This window comes from Tinamus guttatus, unplaced genomic scaffold, assembly GCF_059628265.1.
Source record: "Tinamus guttatus ecotype Peru unplaced genomic scaffold, ASM5962826v1 Tinamus_guttatus_pri_ptg000866l, whole genome shotgun sequence".
NCBI classification, from domain to species: domain Eukaryota; kingdom Metazoa; phylum Chordata; class Aves; order Tinamiformes; family Tinamidae; genus Tinamus; species Tinamus guttatus.
The window spans coordinates 483222-505056 of record NW_028289400.1 but is presented as its reverse complement, the minus strand read 5'-3'; the positions used below and the strand labels follow the sequence as shown (position 1 = coordinate 505056).

Below are 21835 nucleotides of genomic sequence, written 5' to 3'. Positions count from 1 at the left end.
GAGGTTTTCCCACCGATAACCTTGACCGGGCGCCTGTCCCGTGGGATTTGTTCGCAACGCGCCGCTCCGTTCGCCAGAGTCACTTATCCTTCCGCAGGGAAAAAAAATACCAAGTAATTACAGCCACTAATGATTTTCAAGTTGCCCCAGCACGATTTACTCTCTGCCCACGCACTCAACAACTGTATGCAACCCTGCGTTTTATTCCCACTTGTTAAGCCAACCAATTACTAATTTATTAATTTCATGACAAGCGGGAAGTGTTTACACAAACAGGCCTGTGTCTAACCAGACCCGCTTAATAAATTCCCTTTAGGGAACTTTAGGGAGAGCGAGGTGAAAGCGTTTACGTGCTCTGTGATCTTGGGTCACCTCCTCCCGAATCCGCATTTGGGAATGCCACTTGCTCCCAGGAAGTTCCCAACATTCACAAATCCAGCCCTGTCACCGCACGGGGACCATTAGCAAGAGACAGGAGGCGGCAGGGACCTGCTGAACCGTAGCGGAGCTCTGGCCCGTGTCGCGCAACATGTTAGCACGAAGGGAAACACAATAAAATTGAGCTCCATAGCTTGGATAATTTTTTTTCCAAATGTAAGCCCTGAATTAAGTACACATTAAATAAAAATAAATGCGTTAAGTATCCCGGTGAGCAACGAAAATGCTTGAGACGGCTTTATGAAAATTCTCCTCCAACCAAAGCAACAGGAATCAAACGGTCCATTTAATACTGGACTGATTGCTCAGGAAATCACAAAAATGGATAATATTTTGACATAGTTCAGATTACTTAGAACAATATTTATAGCAGCTATAGTTCATTGAAAGAAAGCCTTTTCTTTTCAGCAAGACAAGCCTTTTATGAAAAAAATATTTTGGCAGTGTTTAATGGCACACTTTTCTTGTGATTTTTGCCAGTAAAGCAACACGTTTTGTAGCCAGGAGTGTGGTTTCAGTATTGGATCTTACTGCTTTCTGTATCTTAACATTAGGACTATTATGTGGATATCCATATAGCAGTACTAAAGACAAATCAATTATTCCTGTTTAATTGGTGTCACTTAAAATGCAAGATTCCTTTGCTGTTGTTATTTGGAGTATTACCCTTTCGTTACATGTTGTGCCCTCAAACAAAATCTCCCGTTCCAATAATTAAGAGGAGGAAAGACCAATACAGATGCTCTCTCCTTTGAAGATACCCGCATGCTGTGCTGTCTTCACAATAAATCTATTACCTGCCATTCAACAAAACATTATCTGTCACAACAGCCTCCAGAACAAAAACAGTGGTTTTATGTGGATCTTAATGGAGCAGGCGGAGAGAGGAAGGCGCAGTACACCCAAGTGCGACTTAAAATATCTAATATTGATCATAAAATCATTTTCAAAACAGTACAGCCTAGGATGAGACGTCAGATTTTTTACTGTTGTTGTTTGTTACTGTTGCCAGCCTGGTTGAAATCCACGGAGTAGGAGCCCGGCTCGGAGCTAACAGACCTCAGCATCCCACAAGGCATCCCAGGAAGGGGCCGGCCAGCACTGGAGTTCACCATTTGCACCAGGCCAGGTTTTATTTTTCTGCTTTGCATTTACATGATGTTCACAGAAGGGGCTCACCATGTTCTGCACACAAAATTAAGTGATGCTGCTACAAATACACACTTCTAGCATCAACAAACAGCCTTTCATGGGTCCTATAGATGAAAAGACACAGAAGGGCAGGAGAGTATTGCAGTTAAATCTTGCAGTCCTCTGAAATAGGGGTCTGGAGCTTCGATTTTATTTTTGTCAGCCTAAATCCACATTATTGCTTTTAATTTGGCCTTCATATCATGAGATGTTCAGCAGGAAACTGCACCCTAAGTTTTCATCCAAAACCCTGCTCTGTAAAAATATAACCCTTGAGATGCTCCGGGAATCGGGAACATCTGACACAACTTTCAGATGTGATTCATTCTGGATTAAAAATGGAAAAGTCTGCTACAATCCATGGAGCAGCTAGTACACTATAGCTTAACAGATACAAGAATCGCAGAGCTTCAGATCCTCCTGTCCTTAGGATGCAAACACTCAATCAAAATTCAAAGCTTATCAAAACGCAGGCAAATAAAAACCATTAACTCAGGGCCATGTTATTCAGCCCACAAAACAAGAAGTCCCAAGGCAGCTTTTTTTAAACTTCCGTTTAAAGCTCGTAAATAAAAAGTGAAAGTCAAAACAAGTCGTCAGGTGCCTGTTTTACTTGAAAGCAAGCAAGATCTGGCATAGCAATGACAACATTTGTACACACACACACACACACATATTATATATATGTATTTCCAATGGCACCACAAAATGGAAACACCGAACTATACACTTAAATACAAGACAAAGATAAGTGATAATAGTAGCAAGGCCAGAGAAGGGGGAAAAAATAAATAAATAAATAAAGCTCACTACTTCCGTCCTGGAAAAGAAATAGTGATCAATAAAATGTGCTTAATGGCAGTCTCCACTGCTCAAGGATTTCCAGTGCTCCCTTCCAGCACTAATATTAGGGCAACAAGAGAGCGGGACAAACTCCCTAACAGCACATTAAACACCTCATCATATAAACACAGCTAAGAGGGCACTTAGTTTACTAAGTGTTTAAGGTAGTGTCTATTAAAGTTTCGGAGCTGCATCGCACTCGCTTAACTTTTACAATCTCCCAAACAGGCTCCGCTGCCCTAGGCTGCTGTTTCATGGCCGGCAACAAACGAGAGCGAGGCCAATTAAAGTGTGTTACTGCATTTAGAGCCCCGACGTTACCAGCCGCATCCAGGCGCGCGGCTAACGGCGCGCGCAGACTCCCCCATAAGTCGCTATTTTGCTACAATAGTTTGCTTTGGAATTAAATCCAGACCCCAAGTTTTAGAGACACACAGACCTATCCAAGCCTGTTCTGCTGTCGCTAGATTTTAAACGAATCAAAAACATCTAAGTGTTGCATCAACCTTCCCTTTCACTGCTTGTATCGATTTGACCGTATACTTAAAGCAATTTTCACCTACAGCAAATGGAAAAGGGAATTAAGACCTCAGTACCTGTAACCACAGAGGGGATAACAAATAAACGTTGCTTTATATCCAATAAGATTACAGTGTACACACACACAAACAAGTTCAGTTGTTGTTGATCTACCACATAGAGCCCGAAAGACTAAAAATACAGATACCTCCCTGCTGCTAAGAGCTCTGCAAACATAAGAACAGCTGGACTGAGAGCCAAGGAAATGGTCGAGGCTCTCTGCAGACTTAGGAATAAAAATTCAGTATTTGCTAGACTGATTAGGTACCAAAAACCCAGCTCTTAAAGTGTAGCCTCCGAGAGCACATGGTGGATTAGAAAAACAAGGGAGAAGGCAGGTCGCTACCTCCACTGTGCTTCTGATGCCATCTACCTATTTGTTGTGAAGTGTGGCTACAAAAACTGCAACGCTCAATCATTTCAGGGCCAGGAAAAAGACTGCAGCTTGATGCTTCTTATCACAAGCAGCTCTAGGAAGAGCAAAAAAATAGTTCTCCCCTCCTACTTTTTTCCCCCCAACAAGTGCCAGTGATGGTTCAAAATCCTGATTCCCTTTCCAAAGGATGCATTGCTCTTACAAAATAACCACAGCAAAAAAATCAATCTTTTTTTCAAATACTATATTTTGGGGGGTAATTAATAACAGTTAATTAATTGGTAGTAATTACTCAATGCCTAGATGCCCAAAGGTAGATACCTTCTGCCTGTGTTTGCAGAAATAAACACACAGGGGAACACCTAAGCATCTCCTTCCCATACTGCGGAAATGTTCCACGTGTCAGCCGATTTCTGCTCCGGCTTCCACTAAATGCTGTCATAAGACCACTTAACAAGCAAAAATATTTGCCCATAATGAAATATTTCCGTTTGGGGAGTATATTTATGTGCAGTAGCACCAGGTTAGCACAATGGCTTAATGTGCCTCACCCCAGGGAGCAGCTAGAGAACAGGGCAAACAGTTTTCTTTTTAAATGATTTTATTCTTGCCTTACACTATATCCTAACGCATATCCATTTACTTATCCTGACTGTCAATATTTTCTTCCTGCAGCTTTCAGGTAAAATAAAACACACTGACTGCTGGCACGTGGTCTCCTGACCCACTAAGGCTTCATAAACACAGTATGTGATAAAAGTAACTTTTTTCACCGGTATGTGAACTATCACCTTTGATCCAAGAGAAGTCTTCCTGCCCAGCCTTCCGCACTTTCTCTTGCTACCTTGAAGATAAAGGCACAAGGAAGTGTTTGAAAAAAATCAAACAAACCTATTAAGAAAGAGCTCCGCGAACCTTTTCTGTCTTGAGTTCCCTATTTTTCCAGTGTCTTGGTTCATGCAAAGATCCTACATGGAAGAGCAGCTAGAGGATAATTACCTCTTCCGAAATACCTCGGCGTGAAGGGGACTAGCTCTCCAGAATGTGCCAATTCCTCTCCCTGTATATCCCAGGATTACAAGAGGTGGACTGCTGTAGTTCAGTGTGGGTCGTTATAGATGATTAACAGACACTTGTTGAGGAATCTGTACTAAAAATGGGTCAATTCCCCCATTTCATTCTGAATGGTCTCCATTCAACCTAAAGAGCACCTGACAAAGCCAAGGCACAGCAGAATAGGAAAGTCCCCTCCGGAAGTTTACACCTTTGGCTATACTGGGAAGGAAAAAAAAACCCTTGAACTGACTCAAAGAAAGAAATTCTAACTCAAAACCTCCAGATTACCCTATTAAGAAACCTCTGAAATTGTAAAGTGCACATAAAGGCAGCTTCTCCTATAGAGTCTTTCAAAGAAACATGGGGAAAACCCACAGTTGTATCATTTTCTATCGGAAAAAGGACAAAAAAAATCCCCAAACAAAACACCGCTCTTACCTTAAGCTCACCCTGAAGAAAAGCATTTCCAACTAAAATTAACAAAGACACGGCCTTTATTTTAGCTTCTAAACATGCAGCCCAAATCATCCCGCTATTGGAAAAGCTTCTGTTCCCTCAGATTTGTTTCCTTATTGAAGCATAGTGAGAAAATACAAGCATGAGGCCCTGTCCAGAGGACTTATATCCATTCTTCTCTTTGCATCTGCTGAACAAGAGGGGCAGGTGCCTTGAGAAAGCAACTTGCAGAGTTTCAGCCTAGCCAAGAAGCTGAGAGACAAGTAACAGATTGGGATGAGCTTTAAACCATCTTAATGTGGCCTCTTAAGGAACAGCAGGAACCCAGCCCACCCTGGAGAAAAGCAGTTCCTAGCTCCTTCCCTTATGGACATGCTCACCTCCTGCATGCCCCTTCATTAAAACTAAAGGATTGGTTCATCCAGTTGGCTAACACACGATAAAAATCCCAGGGTTTAACCTCCTTATTAACCCAGGGTTGAGTCCACTTGAGCATCCCTCCATATTCACGTTGCTCTAAATTCAAGCTCAAGATTGTGACCTGAAGCCAGGGCTCATCAGCTACTAATCCAATCGGCTCCACACATCTCAAGGATTATTTTCCAGTTTACTAACCTGTGCTACGTGTTGCAATAATACCTTATCTGCAGTGAAATCGCTAGGCAGATCAAGGTGCACGGCAGACGTCATGCTCCAGCAGTGTGCAACACATCAGCAGCTAATTGCTCTAGTTATTTATTCTGCTTTTTTGCTACCTTTTTACAGCCTGCATCAAACTCCGGGCGTCAGGAAGACCGCTAACCACACCTGCTGTTCTTCTGAGCTTACGCTGGGCAATTTCAACCTTGTTCTAGTGGCCGCAGTGCCTGGGAGGATACGCAGACATTCCCCATGAAAATGAGGCATTTGGCACAAAAGCAGGGAGCCTGGCATTTACCTGTCAGTCGTACATGGCAAATAATAAGATAGGAAAAAAATTAATATCGGAGTTTTTTATCTCATCCTAAAAAACGTCTGGAATTTCCCCTTCCTGACAGAATCTTCTGCCTTGGGGGATGTCAGCCCCTATCCATCACCTGCTGGAGAGGTTATGGGATATAACCCGTTGGAAGAGAGGGCCTGAAACCCAGTTAAGCATCGGTTGTCTCAGTCGAGGATGCGACAGCAACGGCTTCAAGATGAACGGGCAGGAATTAAATCCTGCAAGGAGCCTCTCCCTGTGCTCACACCTTTTCTGAGCTTCTATTAAGATTAATAATGATCAAAAGAACAGAAAGAGCTGAAAGGGGCTGCGTAAGTATTTGGTTATTAATGTTAAGTCGGGAAATCTAAGGAGGATGCTAGGAATGAGCTTTGTTCGGGATTTTTTCTGTTAGTGCTTACCTCTGATGAAAAAAAAAATCTATCCTAAAACAAAAGGAAAACTGCATGTGACAGCCAAGGGGGTCAAACGCCCAAAACCTGAAATATCAAGTGCCTCCACCACCGCCCGTACTCCCAAATAAATTGCTAAAAATAAAATAAAATAAATTAAAATAAATTAAAAAGCCCATCAAGACGACAGGATCAGCCTGGACCGGAGGAGAAAATTAACCTGCTGCCTTCCTCCCCTCTGCAAGCTCGGCGGCTCTGCCACCCATTTTGTTTCAAAGCGTAAGCAATAATTTAAAAAATGGGTGATTTTGGTGCAGAATACAGAAAATAACAGCCACCCCGCTTAAAATATGTATAATATATATAACGTTAAGGGCGCTGGGGGCGGCTGGCCTGGGGTGAGGGAGGCCGCGCCATCAGGTAGCTGCCCCTTCCCCTCACGGGCAGCGCAGCGGCGCCCGGCTGAAAACGGCGTTTAAAGCATAATAGGAAGCATTAAAAATAAAGGGGGGGCGTAACAAAAATAAGGGGCGGTATTAAAAATAAAGGGGGGGATATTAAGAATAAAGGGGGGATATTAAAAATACAGGGGGGTGTTAAAAATAGGGGGAGCGGCGCGGGTGGCACGGGGGGGGGGCAAGGTGAAGCGCAGCAACATGGAGGCGCCTCACGGCGGGGAGCGGCGCGATGGCGGGAGCCCCCCGGGGCGCCGGGGATGGAGGGCGGCAGCGGGAGGGGACGGCGGTGACAGCGGCGCCGAGGGGCGGGCGGGCGGCGCCGCTTCGGCCTCGCGGTGGAGGAGGAGGAGGAGGAGGAGGAGGGCGGGCGGGCTCACCTGCCATAGCGGGCGGCAATGGCGCTGAGGGCTGCAGCGGCTCCGCGGCGGCTGCTCGGGCTCCCGCTCCGCTCCGTGGGCAGCGGCGAGTGCGGCGGGGCCGGGGCGGCCCCGGCAGGCAGCGCTCGGGGGCGGGACGGCGCCGGCCCCGCGCCCGCTCCGCCCCCGCCAAGATGGCGGCCCCGCGGCGCGCGCCGCCATGGCGCGGCCTTCCCGCGCGGGGCCCGCCCGCGAGCGGATAGCGAACGTGGATCAATAAATGGATAAGAAATGGAAAAATGAAACAAAATCCAGCTTCACTGAGCCTCGCCGGGGGGGAGGTGGCGGCAGTGGGTCCGCAACACCCCGTTTTTGTTGAAATTATAAAAAAAAGCTCCCGTTTTGCCACTACGGGTGATAGGAGGGTGCCCAGGGGTGGGTTCGGCTCACCCTGTCCACCAGCACCAGCTGGGCTCGTTTGGGGCCTTCCTCCCTCTTCTGGGAATATTTCGCTGAATATTTAATAATTTATTTAAATAATGTATTTAAGGGCCTTCCAGGTGGCCTCGGGCCTCCCACAAGTGCTCCTGGCTAGTCCCAAACCTCTGCAACTTCCAAACTGTCGCCTTCCTGGTGTCTTCTCCTGTTCTTCGCATTGATCGCTCATTACACTCGCTTCCATAATGCCGGATAAATATTATATTCATCTAATCGCAGCAGAAATGATTCCAGGATACGCAGTTCTTACCCCTGGAATGTTGGTGCACAGGTCCGGGTTGATTTTGAAGCCGGGTCGTGCCGTTGTGCAACCCTAAAGCTCCATAGGGAATTGTTGGTGCGGGAGCATCCCAGCCTCGCTCCGGGCTGAGCATCCTTCCTGCATCCCGCAAAGGCAACCTTGGGCTTTGCAAACCTTTAAAGAACACATTCCCGCCTTATTCTGCCTCCCAAGGATAAGGGATTCCAGTGTCCAGGAGGAGAAAACTCCTTGAGGAAAGATGAGTCATTACCAGCAGTCACGTTTTTGCACCTTCCTCTATAATACAGAGCAGCAAAAGTGGAATAAAAGCCCGAAATGGGGTTTCTGTGCCATGGTATCAAGAAAGGGAGCGTGGACACCCTCTCAAAAAACGCTTTTTGTCACCACCTAGTGGAAAACCACCCCGGTCCCTTGACCTACATATATCTGCTTTATCTCGGGGAGAGTCGTGACTTGATCGCTGCCTCCCCGCTCCATAATGCAATAAGAAATTAAATCTCGCAAAACAAAAAGGCTGTTCTTTGTAAGTCCTATTTTTCGCACACTGAATGACGTACTTCCTAGCCCGTCACCACCGCAAAACCCTCGGTTTTGTCATCTGTACAATGAGGTCGTTAGACCTGGTATGAGTTTTATGAGATTTAATTAGCACAAAGTGCTCTTAATAGCAAATAGGACTTCTGGCCCAAGGATCTGCAGCTTGGACCACTCTGATCCGAGTACTCCAATTACGGAGGCCTCAGACAGCCTCCCTCTCCAAGAGAGAGATTTATTGCTGTGCTTGCGATGTAGAAAGATAAATAGCAGAGGCTGCAAAGTTACAGCTGCCCAAATTCTGATGAGAAATCGATAGTGGAATAGGAGGGCAATTCTGCAGCTATGCGGAGCTGCGGGATCCCTGCCGTGAGCATCCGCGTGGATTTACCCCCGGCAGCTTCCTTCATTTCCCAACGTGCAAAAGATTTTGCAAAGGGAGAGCAGATTTCGGAAGCCATAAGGGCACAAATAAGGCACACGGGCCACGTCACGCGGACACTGTCACCGCCTGTGGCCATAACAGTGTCCAAGGACACTTCTAGCAGCGCTAATTCAGCCGGGCAGCTCGTGCCTGGGATGAGGAGCTGATTTTCTTGGTGCTGCTGTGTCTGGTACCTCCGAGACGGCGCTCGCTGAGTCAGGACACGGCAGGGAAGGAGATGTGCTCATTCCCCTCTCCATCCCTAGTTTTATAAGGATTAATCCTCACAACAAGCGGGAAACGTGCCTGGTATTTTGGGAGCAGTGAGCGCAGGATGGGGGAGCGGCCAAGCGGATTTTTCCTCCCTGTTCTCTTTTCCCGGCACTTTCTCGCCGGCAGCGCTGCCGAACAGCCGGGGACAAACCTTTCCATGGAAAAGGAAAGGCTCCAAGCAATCCGGTCGCTGCCCTGCAGCAGCCCCGCGCGTGGCTGTTGTTCCAGCTGCCCCGATAAAGCAGCTCCCGGTGACACGTGCGCGGGCAGGACGGGGCCACGGTGACTTATTGCAACTTAATGCTAAGGGCGTTGCCAGGGCCAAGTGCCATCCCCTTAAAGGGCTTTTTTCAGCCCGGAATGCAGCAGGTTTTCCGCAACCGCTGCCCCGGGGCGATGCAAGGAGGTGCCTCCCTGTGCAGGGAGCAGCCCCTGTCCAACCTCTCCTTCCCGCAACCCCCTCAAGCCGTTTGGAAACAACATCCCCAATGTGTCCAGGCGGGAAGGATGCTCCGGGATTTGGTCATTGCTCTTATCCGTCTCCCCATGACTCCGGTGAATGTCTGAGAACAGTAGGAGAAGGATTGTTGTGGGATAAAGCCCTGCACAGGGAGCAGCAAAAGCCCGGATCAGCGAGCCCAGTGCAGACACGTGGTTACAGATGCACCACAGCAAGCTGCTAAAAGCCGCTTTTTTGCTGAAATGGGACCACCTGAACCGATGCTTCCTGGGAATCTTCATTTGCTCGGCCAGAAAATGAACTTCCCGAGGCAGAAGGGGGAACCGGGCCCTGGCCAAAACCGAAGGGGCAAACGGGGACCCGGGCGCAGCGATGCCGCTCGGCGCCGCCTTCCCGACCGCTGAGCAAACACTTGTCACAAGGAGCAATCCCGGCAATTCCCGCGCGGCCGGACGGGCTCCCTATTTATAGCTCCCTCCCCACCGCATGCAGTTTAAGGCACTGTTGGAGGGCTAAATAAAACCAGAAAAAGGAAGGACTAGCAGCCCTTTTCCCAGCGCCGATGAAAGGACACAAGGAAATCCGTAGCGGAGCCGCGGGATGAGCTCCAAGGTGTCCCGGCGAGTTGCCCTTCCTTTAGTTAACTCCTTGCTTTCCTGCTCCCAGCTGCTCCTCACTGGGTCATTCAATATTAGGTAAATTATTATTAAATAATTTATTATTACAATTTATTAAATTAAAGTCCTTGCAAGCTCTGGCAGGGAGGGTTCACTTGACCTGCAGCATCAGATACGCAGAGACTTGGCCCAGAAAAGAACCCAAAATAGTGCAGAAAAACCAACCCAAACCAGTGGAGAACAACCCATGCTGCTGCATTTACTGTTAGGATTAGGAAAGACAGGAAACATGAGTAATGCGGGAGTTGGTGGCCTTTTCCTAATGACATATTAGTAAAAATAATATAAATAAATCCCCTCGCGTTTCCCTGTGCGGAATAGGGCTGTCAGCTCCGGCGCGGCGCCCTGGCACGTGGGACCCCGTCCCTGGGGGGAATTTTGTTGTTTCACTCCAACCCCTCCATTAAACGGGGACCAGCGACACCCAACGCTCCTCGCGGTAGGTTCTTTACCAGCATCTCCCATTCCATAAACTTTTTATGGCCCTGGATGCTCTTCAAAGCCACACTCACCTATGCAAAGCATGGAATGATTGCTCTTTCCCTCTCCCGTCCTCCGGCTCCTTCCAGAAGCTGGAAACCCGGAGGACCCGGCTGCATTGACATCCCAGCGTCACGTCAGCAATTCCGGGCGCTCCGCGGCGCGCGCTGACAAGGCGAGCGAGGTTAAAACCCAGGTTAACAGCATGATTTGCAGCACCCGCTTAAATAAATGGTTGCAGGCACGGCAGACTAGCAGGCAGCTAATCCTTTAAAGACTTAAGAGCAGCTACTACTTCAGTCCAAGTAAATATTTCAAAATAAAACTAATTAGTGGTGACTGGCGGATTTTTTTTCCCCCCTTCGTTTTGCCAGCTCGGTCTAAAATGGTGATTCCCCATGGAATTTATGTTTTCTGTGCCAAAACTGCTCTTTTGCGGAGCAGAACAAGCCCTCTCGGGGAAGATTCATTGCAGTTTTGTTCCTTACCGTAACTGCAGCAGGGCTGTAAAAATTAGAGATGAATCTTGTCGGTGCTGCCAAGAGCTCCAAGAGGAGCCTCCGGGCCGCTCCGGAGACGGGGAGAAGCATCGGGACTCCAAATCCACCCCAATTCCCAGCCAAGACAGGAAGGGAACATTCCTTCCCGATTCCTGCCGTGAATCAGCTCCGGCTACACAGGCCACAGAAAAAGACCTAATATTGGCCTGGAATGAAATCCCTGAATGAAAATCCATGAAAACACAGGGAGAAGGCCCCAGGGTAACGGGTGTCCAACCAGCACCTGCCAAAACCCGCGCCTGCAGAAGCAAAACACATCAGTGCAAGATCAATGCAATTATTTGGGAGCAGTCTTTTCTTATCTACAATTAAGCTTCTTTTCCCCCACCACAAGATGCATATAATATATATATCTATTTCTTTTTACCTTGATCCTTGGCTCTGTGTCACAAGAAAATAATTCTCTAGGGAGGGAGGAATCTGCTGAACTCTCTGGGCTATTTTTAGTTAAATCCAGCATTCCTAAAACTCTCCAGCTGCTTCCGTATTCCGCAAGGAGAGGGAAAAGGAGCCCCTGGGAACGTGCAGGTCCCCATGGCACGTGTTGAGCGCAAGACGGGGCCAGCACAACCCGCACAGCGACTCCCTCACAATGCCCGGGGCTGCGGCGCGAGGAAAAGGGACGGGAAAGGGGTGGGAAAAGGATGGGAAAGGGTCCTGGCCGGCAGTTTTTGCCAGCTGGAGAAGGGGGAACCGAGGACAGATGCTGCAGGTTGCGCTGCTGCTTCCAAAATTTGCCTTATGGCTGCATTTAAAGCACACGGGACACAGCCAGGACACGCGAGTTGTCGCATTCCCCCTCCTCTCTGCAGATGTTTCTCAGTTTATTCTAAAATATTTTCCTTTTCCAAGGCAAAGCAGCAGTGAGCAGAGCCCTTTGGGGCGTGATACTGATTTTCACATCCTCCTTTTCATGCCTGTATCTCCCCAGGGCCTCCTCTGTCTCCCTGTTTCCTTGTTTTCTCTCCCCAATTTCATGACCAAGCACTTGCCCGAATGTTGCTGTGCTGTGATGATGCTCTGCAAGTTTCATTAGCTTTATCCACTTAAAATATATATATATATATATATATATATAGGATTGACTTAAAATGAGCTTCTGCTTTTACTTTATAGATATATATGTATATATATATATGTGTGTGTGTATATATATATATATATATATATTTTCAGGGGGATCTCTCTGAGGCTGCTGCTAACTCAGCCTTTGAAAGCCCCGGGAATTCTGTTTCCCAATGTGTCTCTGGCAACACTATGGCATGGAATAAGGCCATAACCATCTAAATGCAGCACCCACAGAGCAGCAATGGGAGGACAGCGCTGGGGACCTCAATCCAGGCACTAACGGGCTAGAGAAAAGCCTGAAACTTGGGCACTTGCTGCTGCTCCAAGGCTGCTGTGCAGAGCAACACCCCGGCGAGCTATAAAAATGCCAACTATTTTTTCCTCCGCAGCAGCTGCCTCGCCAAGAATTCAAAAAGGAATAAAAAAGGCAGTGAAATTCTGCACTCTTCCAAAATACCTGCAAACTTCAGCTATTTTGGAAGAAAAAAAATGAACGTCGGGTACTACATACACTGCTGGACAGCCGGAACAGAAGACTTAAACCCTGGGGAAAACCACGCGTGGAATAAATGAACTTCCAAGGGATAAAGCAGCCTGGATCTAAGGTTTCCACTGCGGGAGTGGAAACCTTAGAAATGATTCCCCCCCCTAGAAATGGGTGTTTTTCCCCTCCAAACGAGGCATAAAATATCCCTGCATGAAGGAAGCCATTGCCATCCCGGCCAGGGCTCAAGGGCTGGGTTATTTACACTGACTTTGGTGCTGGCCCTTTGAGCAAAAATCAATTTTGTCCTTGCACGAGGGCTGCGCAGCCGCCCCAGCCTCCCTGCATCCCGCGTTCCCCCTTTGCCTCATCCTTTCCCTCCCCTTTCGCTTTTCCCGGCTCCCATTCCCCCCAGGGGGATGGATCCACGTCGTGACCCCTTGGAGAGGCTGATTCATGGATTTGCGTCAGCTCTCCCGGCCAGAGCGGCTCTAATTGCCGGGTTGCAGCCGCCGCCGGATGGCACCGGGTTCTTCCGCAGGGAATAAACGCAAGGACGGGGGGAAAACGGGGAGAGGAGAGCCCTGCCGCTGGGAATGGGCAGCAGCATCAGGATTTTAGGGCTTTCCAGAGGCGGCTTCCCGCTGCCGGAGCCCTCCCTGCTCATGGAAACGCCTCCGAGGTCGGGTATCGGGTCTGAAAACCCTCCTCAGCCCTTGCTGCTACCTCGGAGCGTGCAAATCGGGGGCAGAATAGAGTGAAGTTTATTCATCTTAAATACATTTAAGTGAGCTTTGCGGTGCTGCTTCGTGCCGGGCACTTGCTCTCACCGTTTGCACTGCGGGAGCTTTCGCATCCAGCACGGGGCTGTTTGCCCAGAATATCATATTATTGAAGCTAGCAAAACAATACAAAGTGGATTTGTTCAGTACATAGATTTTTCCAGGGAATTATGCCCAGCATATTGTCTACAGGAGGAAAAAATGATCCCAAATATACATACAGGCAGCTGCAAGTCAAGGGTCCCCCATATCCTCACCTGTGAAAAACAAGACTTTGGTATTCAGACACTTGAACCTGATTCCGGATTCCGATTCTCCCCCCTCTATTCAGCTTAAAACAATAAAGAAAAACCCAACAACGGTCCCTTCAGAGGATGCCAGTTGGGTTTTGCCAAAACCAAAGTGGCAGGGGAAAATGCTTCCTTGAGGAATGTGCTTGCTGAGTAAATGCTAACAAATTCTAGCAAAAGGAGTAGCAAACGTGAGTTACTTCATGCAAGTGCAGTTTTCCCTCTTTTGTGCATTTATCTTCCATTATTCCAGTTGCAAATACAAGACAAGGAGTACCCTGAAATGTTTCTGATGGCCAGAGAGTGAAAAAAAATATGGTTATGCTGTTTGTTTGCAAGAGTAAACCCAAGGAGAGGCGTCATCTCTTTGGAAAGTATGATAAACTCTAGAAAATAGTTAGAAAAACAACTACTTCTGTTGCTGAAATTGTCTGGCTCATCTATTTTTGGAAAAGGGCTGGAATTACCTTGCCAAAGAAGAACTTGTTGCAAACAACCAGCATGACATAACCCAAAGAGGGAAAATGGTTAAGTCACATGTTCTCCCCACATAATGTTGCAATCCCTTTGGTCAATCCCATGTTTAAAACTCCCCCTAAAAAGAGAATCTGGCAACACCTCAAGGCAGTATTTACAAAACCGGGAAGCTGCGTCTTGGGATCTATTTGCTTCATTTACAGCCTCACGCGCTTCCCTTTGCTCGGGGTGACTAAAGCTCCTCTCGCCGGCCGAATCCGGGTGCTCTGGAGCGCGGTTCAGTCGTCGAAATCCGGGATGTCGTCGTAGGAATAGCCCCGGTAGCCCTTGGAAGCGTAGTAGGCGATCCGCAGGTGGTAGAAGCCGGGGAGGAACACGAGGATGCCGATGATGAGCACGGGGATGGCGCGGTCCGTTCCCTGGAGCAGAGGGATGAGATGGGAGCAACACTTAGGTGCCGGAATATCGGGTCAGTTCCAGCGGGAATGCGGGTCCCTGCAGCAGAGCAGGGCCAAAGGCCAGCACAGACCCGCTCCCTTCCCTGAGGATTTGATGCCAGGGCAGAAAAACAAGGAAAACGGTGCTGTGTTCCGTAGCTCCGCGTCTCCGAGGGAAAGGTCTTCCCTTGGAGAGCAAGGAGCGAAGGATGGAGCTGGAAACCAGAGCGCTGGAAAATCCCATCGCAGGCAGGACGCGCTCAGCGCAGCCCTGCAAACCTCAACCTCCGCCTCCAGCACGGGGCTCCGCATGGAAAACCATTCCTAAGGGAAGCGCGGTCAAACTCACCCCTTTGCTGATGTACCCCGCCAGGAGGAGGGCTCCGATGATGATGAGGAAGGTCCCAATCATGAAGAGCACGACGGCCAGCGCGATGGCCTTGTAGGGGATTTTTGGCGGGCTCTTCTTGAACTGTACGGAGACAAATATTAAAGAATCGGCACGTTTCCCCTGGCCATAACACAGCTGGGAATCCCATCACCAGCAAGGCTCAGGGCACTACTATTTTTCCGCAGCCAGGCTCTAGGAGAAGGGAATTTTTTCCCCCTCTTTACCTGCAGGTCAATGTATCCGTCATCGGTGCTGGCGAGCTTGGAATACTTGACTTTGCTGCTGGGAATCCCAGCGGTCAGGTTGGTGCGTGACGGCATCATAACAGGGAAGCCCGGGCATCAGCTAGAACCTGGAAAACAAAGGGAAGAGCCGTAAAATCAGAGCAAACCAGACAGAATCCGGGACACATGGATCAAGTTCATTAGGAGAGACACAGCCTGTGCTAAGCAAAGGAATGACCTTTTCAACAGTTGCATCTTTTCCAAGAAAGCTGTGTGTGGAAAAGCCTAAAATACAGAGCTGCAACTGCAAGGGAAGGGACAGGGCTTGGCAATATGTGAAAGAAAATCGGATTGAGGTCGGACGTGCATTTAAATACACAGATATGCATTTATATCCCGCTACACCTAAACAGGGAGACTAACAAATAAACCGCGAGCTGAAGGGCACAGAGCAGCCTTTCAAGCAGCAGGATGTTTTGCAATAGGTCCGTTTTGAGGAGAGAAAAAAAAAAAAACAGAGCCAAAAAAAAAACCACTGGAAACCAGCCTGGACGGGCTTGTTTTGGGGAGGAAAAATAATATATTCACACGCTAAAAAAGCAAAACGGTGGGAATGAGAATCCCTAACATCGCTGCCGGGATGGACGTGCTCTCTCTGCAGCGTTACCTGATCCCCAGGGTTAGATCCCAAAATCCTGCTGCCTTTTCCTGCCGTAATCCTCCCCCCTGCAGATTAGACTCGTGCAGACCCCCAACATCCTCTCCACAAAAACGAGGCCGTTGCCCTTCGCTCCCTCAAAAAGTGAGGGTCGAGGTTTTAATTCCCAGCAGTTAAACCCAGGGCATCCCGGGAATTATTTGCAGTTTATGTGAGTGTAAAAGCACATTCCTGCCCTGTGCCTTACCCTGCTAATCAACAGAAAAGTGGGACAAAACCACAAAAAAACACTCAGAACTGCACACTTAAGGGACAAACATATACAAATGCACCGAGCTGAACAGAGCTCTGCAGCCAGGGAGCCGAACGCAGCTCGGTGCTCGTTAAAAAGCAAATAAACACGGAGGGACCTTGGTGCCTCCATGCATCCCAACGGGATGGCGGGAGGCTGCTCGGGCTACGCTGGCTTTAGGTGCAGTAAATACCCGCATCGCCGGCAAAAACGCCTCCGGAAGGGAGCACGGAACGCTACGCACGAACGATAAACGCCCGTTTTTTCCCCCAAAAAGCGGCATTTTGAGCGCGCGCCCCCCCGGCTCTGCCCCGCGGCCTTCCGGGAGCTCCGGCCTCGCTGCCGACCCCGCGGATGGAGCGCGGCCTCCCTGCGGAGCGGGAGCATCCCGGCGCGTCCGGGCGCTCCCGCGGGATCGGCGCGGGGTACCGACCCGGGGTACCGACCCGGGGTACCGACCCGCTCCGCGCGCGGCCCATCGCTTCCCGGCGCTCTCCTTCCGCGCAGGCCAACCCAGGAAGTTTATTCCCGCCGCCGCGTTTCCTTCCAGGTTAGGGCCCCGCGGGCTGCTCCGGGCCCTCCCTGCGCGCTGAAATCCCTGCGTTTGGGATCAAACCATGGAGCTCAGCCCCGGAATGGGGCTGGATGCGTCACACAAGCTCCCGGCATTGGAGCAGCCGCTCCAAGCCCCCAAACTCTACAAAACCAGCCCTTAAATTGATAAAACAGGCTCCGAGTTTTACCGAATGCCTGAGAGCCCCATCCCCTTACACGGGAATTATTTCTCCCCCTTTTTCTATTTAACCTTGGTTATTAACAAAAAAGGATCAACCTCAAAACCTGCCTCAAACAGGATAAAAAAATAACACTATTTTTTTTTCCCACAGTATCTGGGCATGCAGTGTTGGCCAAAAAGCAGTTCATGCATTTGTGAAACACGGGCAGCTGGATACTTACGGCATCAATGTAGTTCCTATTACTATTATTATTATTATTTGAAGCTCCCAAAGGGGGGTGTTGTAATTTTAAGGAATTAGCAGTTTAACCAATGGTCTTATTACGGTCTCTCTTAGGGGGCAGATGACACAATAGGAGCCCAGTAACTTCTAAAACAGCAGATCACACCAAAAAGGATTTCAGCTTCAGTTCCTAGCCCAGTTTCGCTTATGGCACTGACACGTCCTTAAAGAAAAATCATTTTCTCAATAATGTAGTATTATAAATTCAATTTTTGCCTTAAGAACTTACCTCATCATTCTATAACCTGGGGCAGCTGAGTTGGGTCTGGCTTTCTCAATCTGTTTTTCTTGACACCAAATTCCTCACCAGCTTCATGGAGTTCAAGAGGATAAATCCAGCACCCCCTCAAGCCACAGACAGTTGAAGCTCGTGTCAGAAGTTGCAACTATTTTTTTCCCCAAGAAAAGAGAAATCTAACAGCTTTCTAAAGAAGAGTTATTTGCTACTAAATTAAGAATAAAGGACAGGGGGCAGGCAGAAACCCAGGGTGCCAGCTGCATCATTCCTGCCTTACGCCAGCCCAGCAGTGCCACCTTGTGAAACCTTCCTGCTAAACCACCCGGGAGCTGCGTTACACAACCAAGGGCTTCTAGAGCCAGTTTTAGACCCAAGTTGTTTTTTTTCTAAGCCTTGTATTTGCCTATTTCACTAACAACACCCTGGAACAGGATTTGCAACACCCTCCATCAGGAGGGCATCCCTGCAGGCTGCCCTGCAGGCATCAACAGAAGGCACCGAACACACACAACATGCAGGGACTTGCCCTAAACCCATACTGGAAAACCTAAGTTATAGTTTTATATATTTATAGAAATATTCTTTTATAGTATAAACATAGATTTATAGACTTTACATTATATTTTAGATCTAAACTATAAACAGGCACAGCTGAAAACCAGAGATTTACACAACCTCCTGGTCAGGGCAAGCTGCTTTTCATTGTAACAGTCCAGCTCTATATTCCTTAATTTTAAGTCTGGAGCACGATGACAGGTACAAGGAACTGTCCCTGGGGGTCAGCTCTTGCATTTAGTGAAGAGCTGTTGCAAAGCTGATGCATTTAAACATGCACAAACCCCACCTGCCCAGAGCAGCCTCACACAGGTGTTATTTATTCAGCTTCAACCCTCCGGGCCAGGGCTAACCCAGAACTAGGGCCATCCCTGCCTGCCACTTACAGCCATTGGTGCCACGTGGGGACTCTAGAGCAGTTAAAGCAGAATTTTTCCTATTCCAGGCAGTTTCTAGAAGAGGAGCAAAGGTACCATCCGTCTGACTACAAAAACAAACACCCTCCACACCCAAGACTTTAGTCCACCCAAACTTCAGCAGGGTAAAAAACTCCAAACCAGGTTCTTTATTTCCATTTTCCAAAATACCGCTCTGAAAACAAACACAAAGGTAGAACAAACTCCTGGCATCATTAAACAGAAGCCTGAAGGAACTGCAGTTGACAGGTAAAACTAGAAGGTCATCTTTACCCATGTTAAATATTGCACTCCTCCTCTACAAATCCAAAGGAGTACAGCATTCCACCTAAGGACAGCATACAAGGCTACTGGAGGTACAGGAATAGACTAGAACAGCAAAAATTCCTATTTCAAATGACACCAGTATAGCAAAATAGTAAGCTGAAAAATATTTACAGAGATATCTACAAAACATGCCTAACAGTGCTCATTTGATGGCCCCATGCACTGACACTGCTAATAAACTGCATGGATGCAACTTTCTTCTCCAAGCCAGTTGTCTTCCCCAAAGAGCTGAGATTTCCTCAGTCCTAGTCCATTTAAGAGCCTTCTTGCTGATCTTCAATCTTTGGAGCCAGATAGTATTTTAAGTGTCCCATATCGGCAATCTTGTACTCCACAACTGGAAAAAAAAACACAACATTGAGAATATTATTCAGAAAAACACCCAGGCAAGATCTCTTGAGATGCCCTAAGGTGAGAACAGGGCTGTTTACTCACCAAGGGGAACATCTGCAGACATGCTGAGTGTTACTGTAGGTGACAGGGGAGTTGCTTTGGTAAAGAAGTTCAGGTACCTCAAAGCAAAGGTTAATTGGACAGGCTCATTCATCTCTATTGTCACCTAGGAGAACATTTACCAGGTTAGAGTCTAATAAACCCAAACCACGTCCTCAGAGAATACACCACTAGAGGAAACCTAAGCAAGAACAAGAGCCAAGCGTTAACACAACTTACAGCTTCCTCCTCTTTATCCACGTCGCTGGTCTGGGACAACTTGATGTTGCCATTGCCAAGCTCTCCGTTAGCCGAGAACTTGACGCCGTCCTTGGCGCAGGAGATGACGACGGCGTCGCCGATGTGGCTGAGGTCCCGGCAGATGCGGGCGAACTCGGCAGAAGGCATCTTCACCACGCAGCTGTACTCCTGCTCCTGCAAGGGAAGGGGCGCTTAAACTTCTCCAGGAAGCTGGATGCAGCCACTAGACTTTGTGCTCCTTTAAAAGATATTTCTCCATTGTCTTTATGAGCAAAAACGTTAGGCCTGATGCGAACACAGGGAATATTTTGCTTCCAAGAAGAATATTATAATCCAGGGAGAAATTCAAGTTGCTACTTACTGGAATTCCAAGCTGCTCCACATCCAGATCCATTAGCTTCATCTCATAATCAGAGACTTTCTCTTGATCTAAAAGAAACACTTTGTCAGCCTAAACTTTTCTTAAAAAAAGCAATTAAAGACATTATCCTCAATTTAAGTTTTGCCCATAAAAGCACTGCAGTTAAGACAAGAGGATCTGTTGGGGTCATGGAAAGACTTTTCATTTTCCCCTCTCCCCCCATGGAGATGTTGGTCAACTGGACTAAGCGTACCCTGGTCCCACCACCCGGAACGCCACCGATGCCCCCAGGAAGGTCACCCGAAAGGTCTCAGTGAGGGGCTGGCTATAAGATGTCACTTACTTGGCGCTTCAAACACCAAAGCCAGCGTATCCGCGTTGTCCTCCGCTCTCAGAGTGATGATGTCTTCGTTTCCAGCACACTTGAGGATTTTGGACATGCTGGGGGAACAACAGCAGGGTCAGCCGGTGGGCGAGGGGGACAACAGCGCTCGTTGCTGTTTCACGGGTATTAAACCACGTCCAGAGAGCGGCGGCCGCTCCGTTTGCGGCTGCATCGCGGCTGCTCCGGCCCGAAACGGGCCCAAACCCTCCTTTTTAGCAGCCGTTTCGCGCCCCCGCGCGGCTTTCCCGCCACGGCGCGCCGGCAGTGACGTCACGCAGGGGCCTCCCGCGCGCGCGGCGAAAAACGGCGCCAGAGCGCTGTGGGGAGGGGGGAGGGGCGGCCGCCCCCCGCGACACCCCCCGGTACCGCCGCCCCCCCGGGGGCTCCCGGCCGCGCCCCCCCGGCACCGCGGACCCTGCGGGCAGCCCCGGGCCGCCCCATTCCCCCCGCAACGTCGAACTGCTCCGGAGGGGCCGTAACGGCCGCTCCCCCCAGCGCCAACCCCCTCCGCCATGACGGTAACGGTCGCTCCCCTCAGGGTTGGCTTCTCCCCCCTCCCCCTCCAACGGCCGCTTCCCCCGGGCCGGCCCCCCCGCCCCAACGGTCCCTCCGGTCCTCCCGGACGGGCCCTGCCGCCAGGCCGGGCCCCCCGGCGCGCGGCCGCGGGCACCTGGCGAGGTTGACGCCCATGGCGATGTTGCGGTCGCAGCGGTAGGTGTCGAAGCCCTCGGAGCGCAGCGTGAGCTGCACCAGGGAGACGTGCGAGGAGTCCATGCTCTGCAGGCTGATGCCGCCCGAGCCCAGGTCCCAGCAGGCCTCGGTGATGAGGTCCTTGAGGGCCTCCAGGACCCGCTTCAGCACCGAGCCCTGCACCAGCCGCGCCTCGAACATCCTCGCAGCGACCGGAGCGACGCGACGACGAACGGGGGAGGCGGCCACCAACGGGTGCCGCGCGCCAAACGCCGCTTTTATACCCCGCTGGCCACGCCCCCGCCCGGGCGGTGCCAATCACAGCGCGCCCTCGCCCGGATCCTGTCCAATCGCCACTCGCCTCACAGATTGGCCCTTCTTCTGCCCCACTGCTCGGCGAATCGTCGCGCCGTTCCTCCCCTTGCTCCCACCCGCTACTCCGGCGGGAGCCAATCAGCGCGCGCGTTACACGCGCCCGCACGCCACGAGGCTCTGCGCTGCGTCTGCCGTCAGCGGGCGGCCGGTGCGGCCTAGCGGGCCCCGCGGCGCCCCGGCGCGCGGTGGAGGGACCCCGGGTGACCCAGCGGCGGGAGGGACCGCGGCGCCGGTGGCACAGCGCCCGCAGGAAGGCGAAGGCGGGCGGCGGGGAGCTGCGCGCGGAGCGCCCACCCATCATGGCGGCGCGGCGCGCACATCCGGGTACACCTGGGCGTGGCCACGGGAGAGCGGAGGGGCGGGGCGGGCGGCGCGGCC

At 49.9% G+C, this 21835-nt stretch overlaps 2 protein-coding genes across 2 annotated transcripts; both read right to left on the bottom strand.

Annotated features, from left to right (window-relative positions):
* Positions 1-14649: 14649 nt before the first annotated feature.
* TMEM230 (transmembrane protein 230) lies at positions 14650-16896 on the bottom strand. Its single transcript, XM_010225346.2, has 4 exons — positions 16858-16896; positions 15449-15576; positions 15183-15305; positions 14650-14815 (listed from the first exon to the last, which is right to left on the bottom strand). The coding sequence occupies exons 2-4, from the start codon at positions 15545-15547 to the stop codon at positions 14675-14677; spliced, it is 363 nt and encodes a 120-aa protein (XP_010223648.1). The 5' UTR covers positions 15548-15576; positions 16858-16896; the 3' UTR covers positions 14650-14674.
* Positions 16897-18936: 2040 nt separating this feature from the next.
* PCNA (proliferating cell nuclear antigen) lies at positions 18937-21291 on the bottom strand. The gene is made up of 6 exons (XM_010225347.2): positions 21063-21291; positions 20351-20448; positions 20008-20075; positions 19626-19820; positions 19389-19512; positions 18937-19290 (listed from the first exon to the last, which is right to left on the bottom strand). The coding sequence occupies exons 1-6, from the start codon at positions 21281-21283 to the stop codon at positions 19208-19210; spliced, it is 789 nt and encodes a 262-aa protein (XP_010223649.1). The 5' UTR covers positions 21284-21291; the 3' UTR covers positions 18937-19207.
* Positions 21292-21835: the final 544 nt, after the last annotated feature.

Bases quoted from the DNA above. Each gene is read 5' to 3' on its own strand.
- TMEM230 (XM_010225346.2), bottom strand. From the start codon at position 15,547: ATGATGCCGTCACGCACCAACCTGACCGCTGGGATTCCCAGCAGCAAA. The intron at 15,306-15,448 runs GTAAAGAGGGGG...GTCTCCGTACAG, and splicing joins ACGGATACATTGACCTGCAG to TTCAAGAAGAGCCCGCCAAA. The intron at 14,816-15,182 runs GTGAGTTTGACC...CCTCTGCTCCAG, and splicing joins CGGGGTACATCAGCAAAGGG to GGAACGGACCGCGCCATCCC.
- PCNA (XM_010225347.2), bottom strand. From the start codon at position 21,283: ATGTTCGAGGCGCGGCTGGTGCAGGGCTCGGTGCTGAAGCGGGTCCTG. The intron at 20,449-21,062 runs GTGCCCGCGGCC...TTGTTCCCCCAG, and splicing joins ATGGGCGTCAACCTCGCCAG to CATGTCCAAAATCCTCAAGT. The intron at 19,821-20,007 runs GTAAGTAGCAAC...CTTCCCTTGCAG, and splicing joins TGGAGCAGCTTGGAATTCCA to GAGCAGGAGTACAGCTGCGT.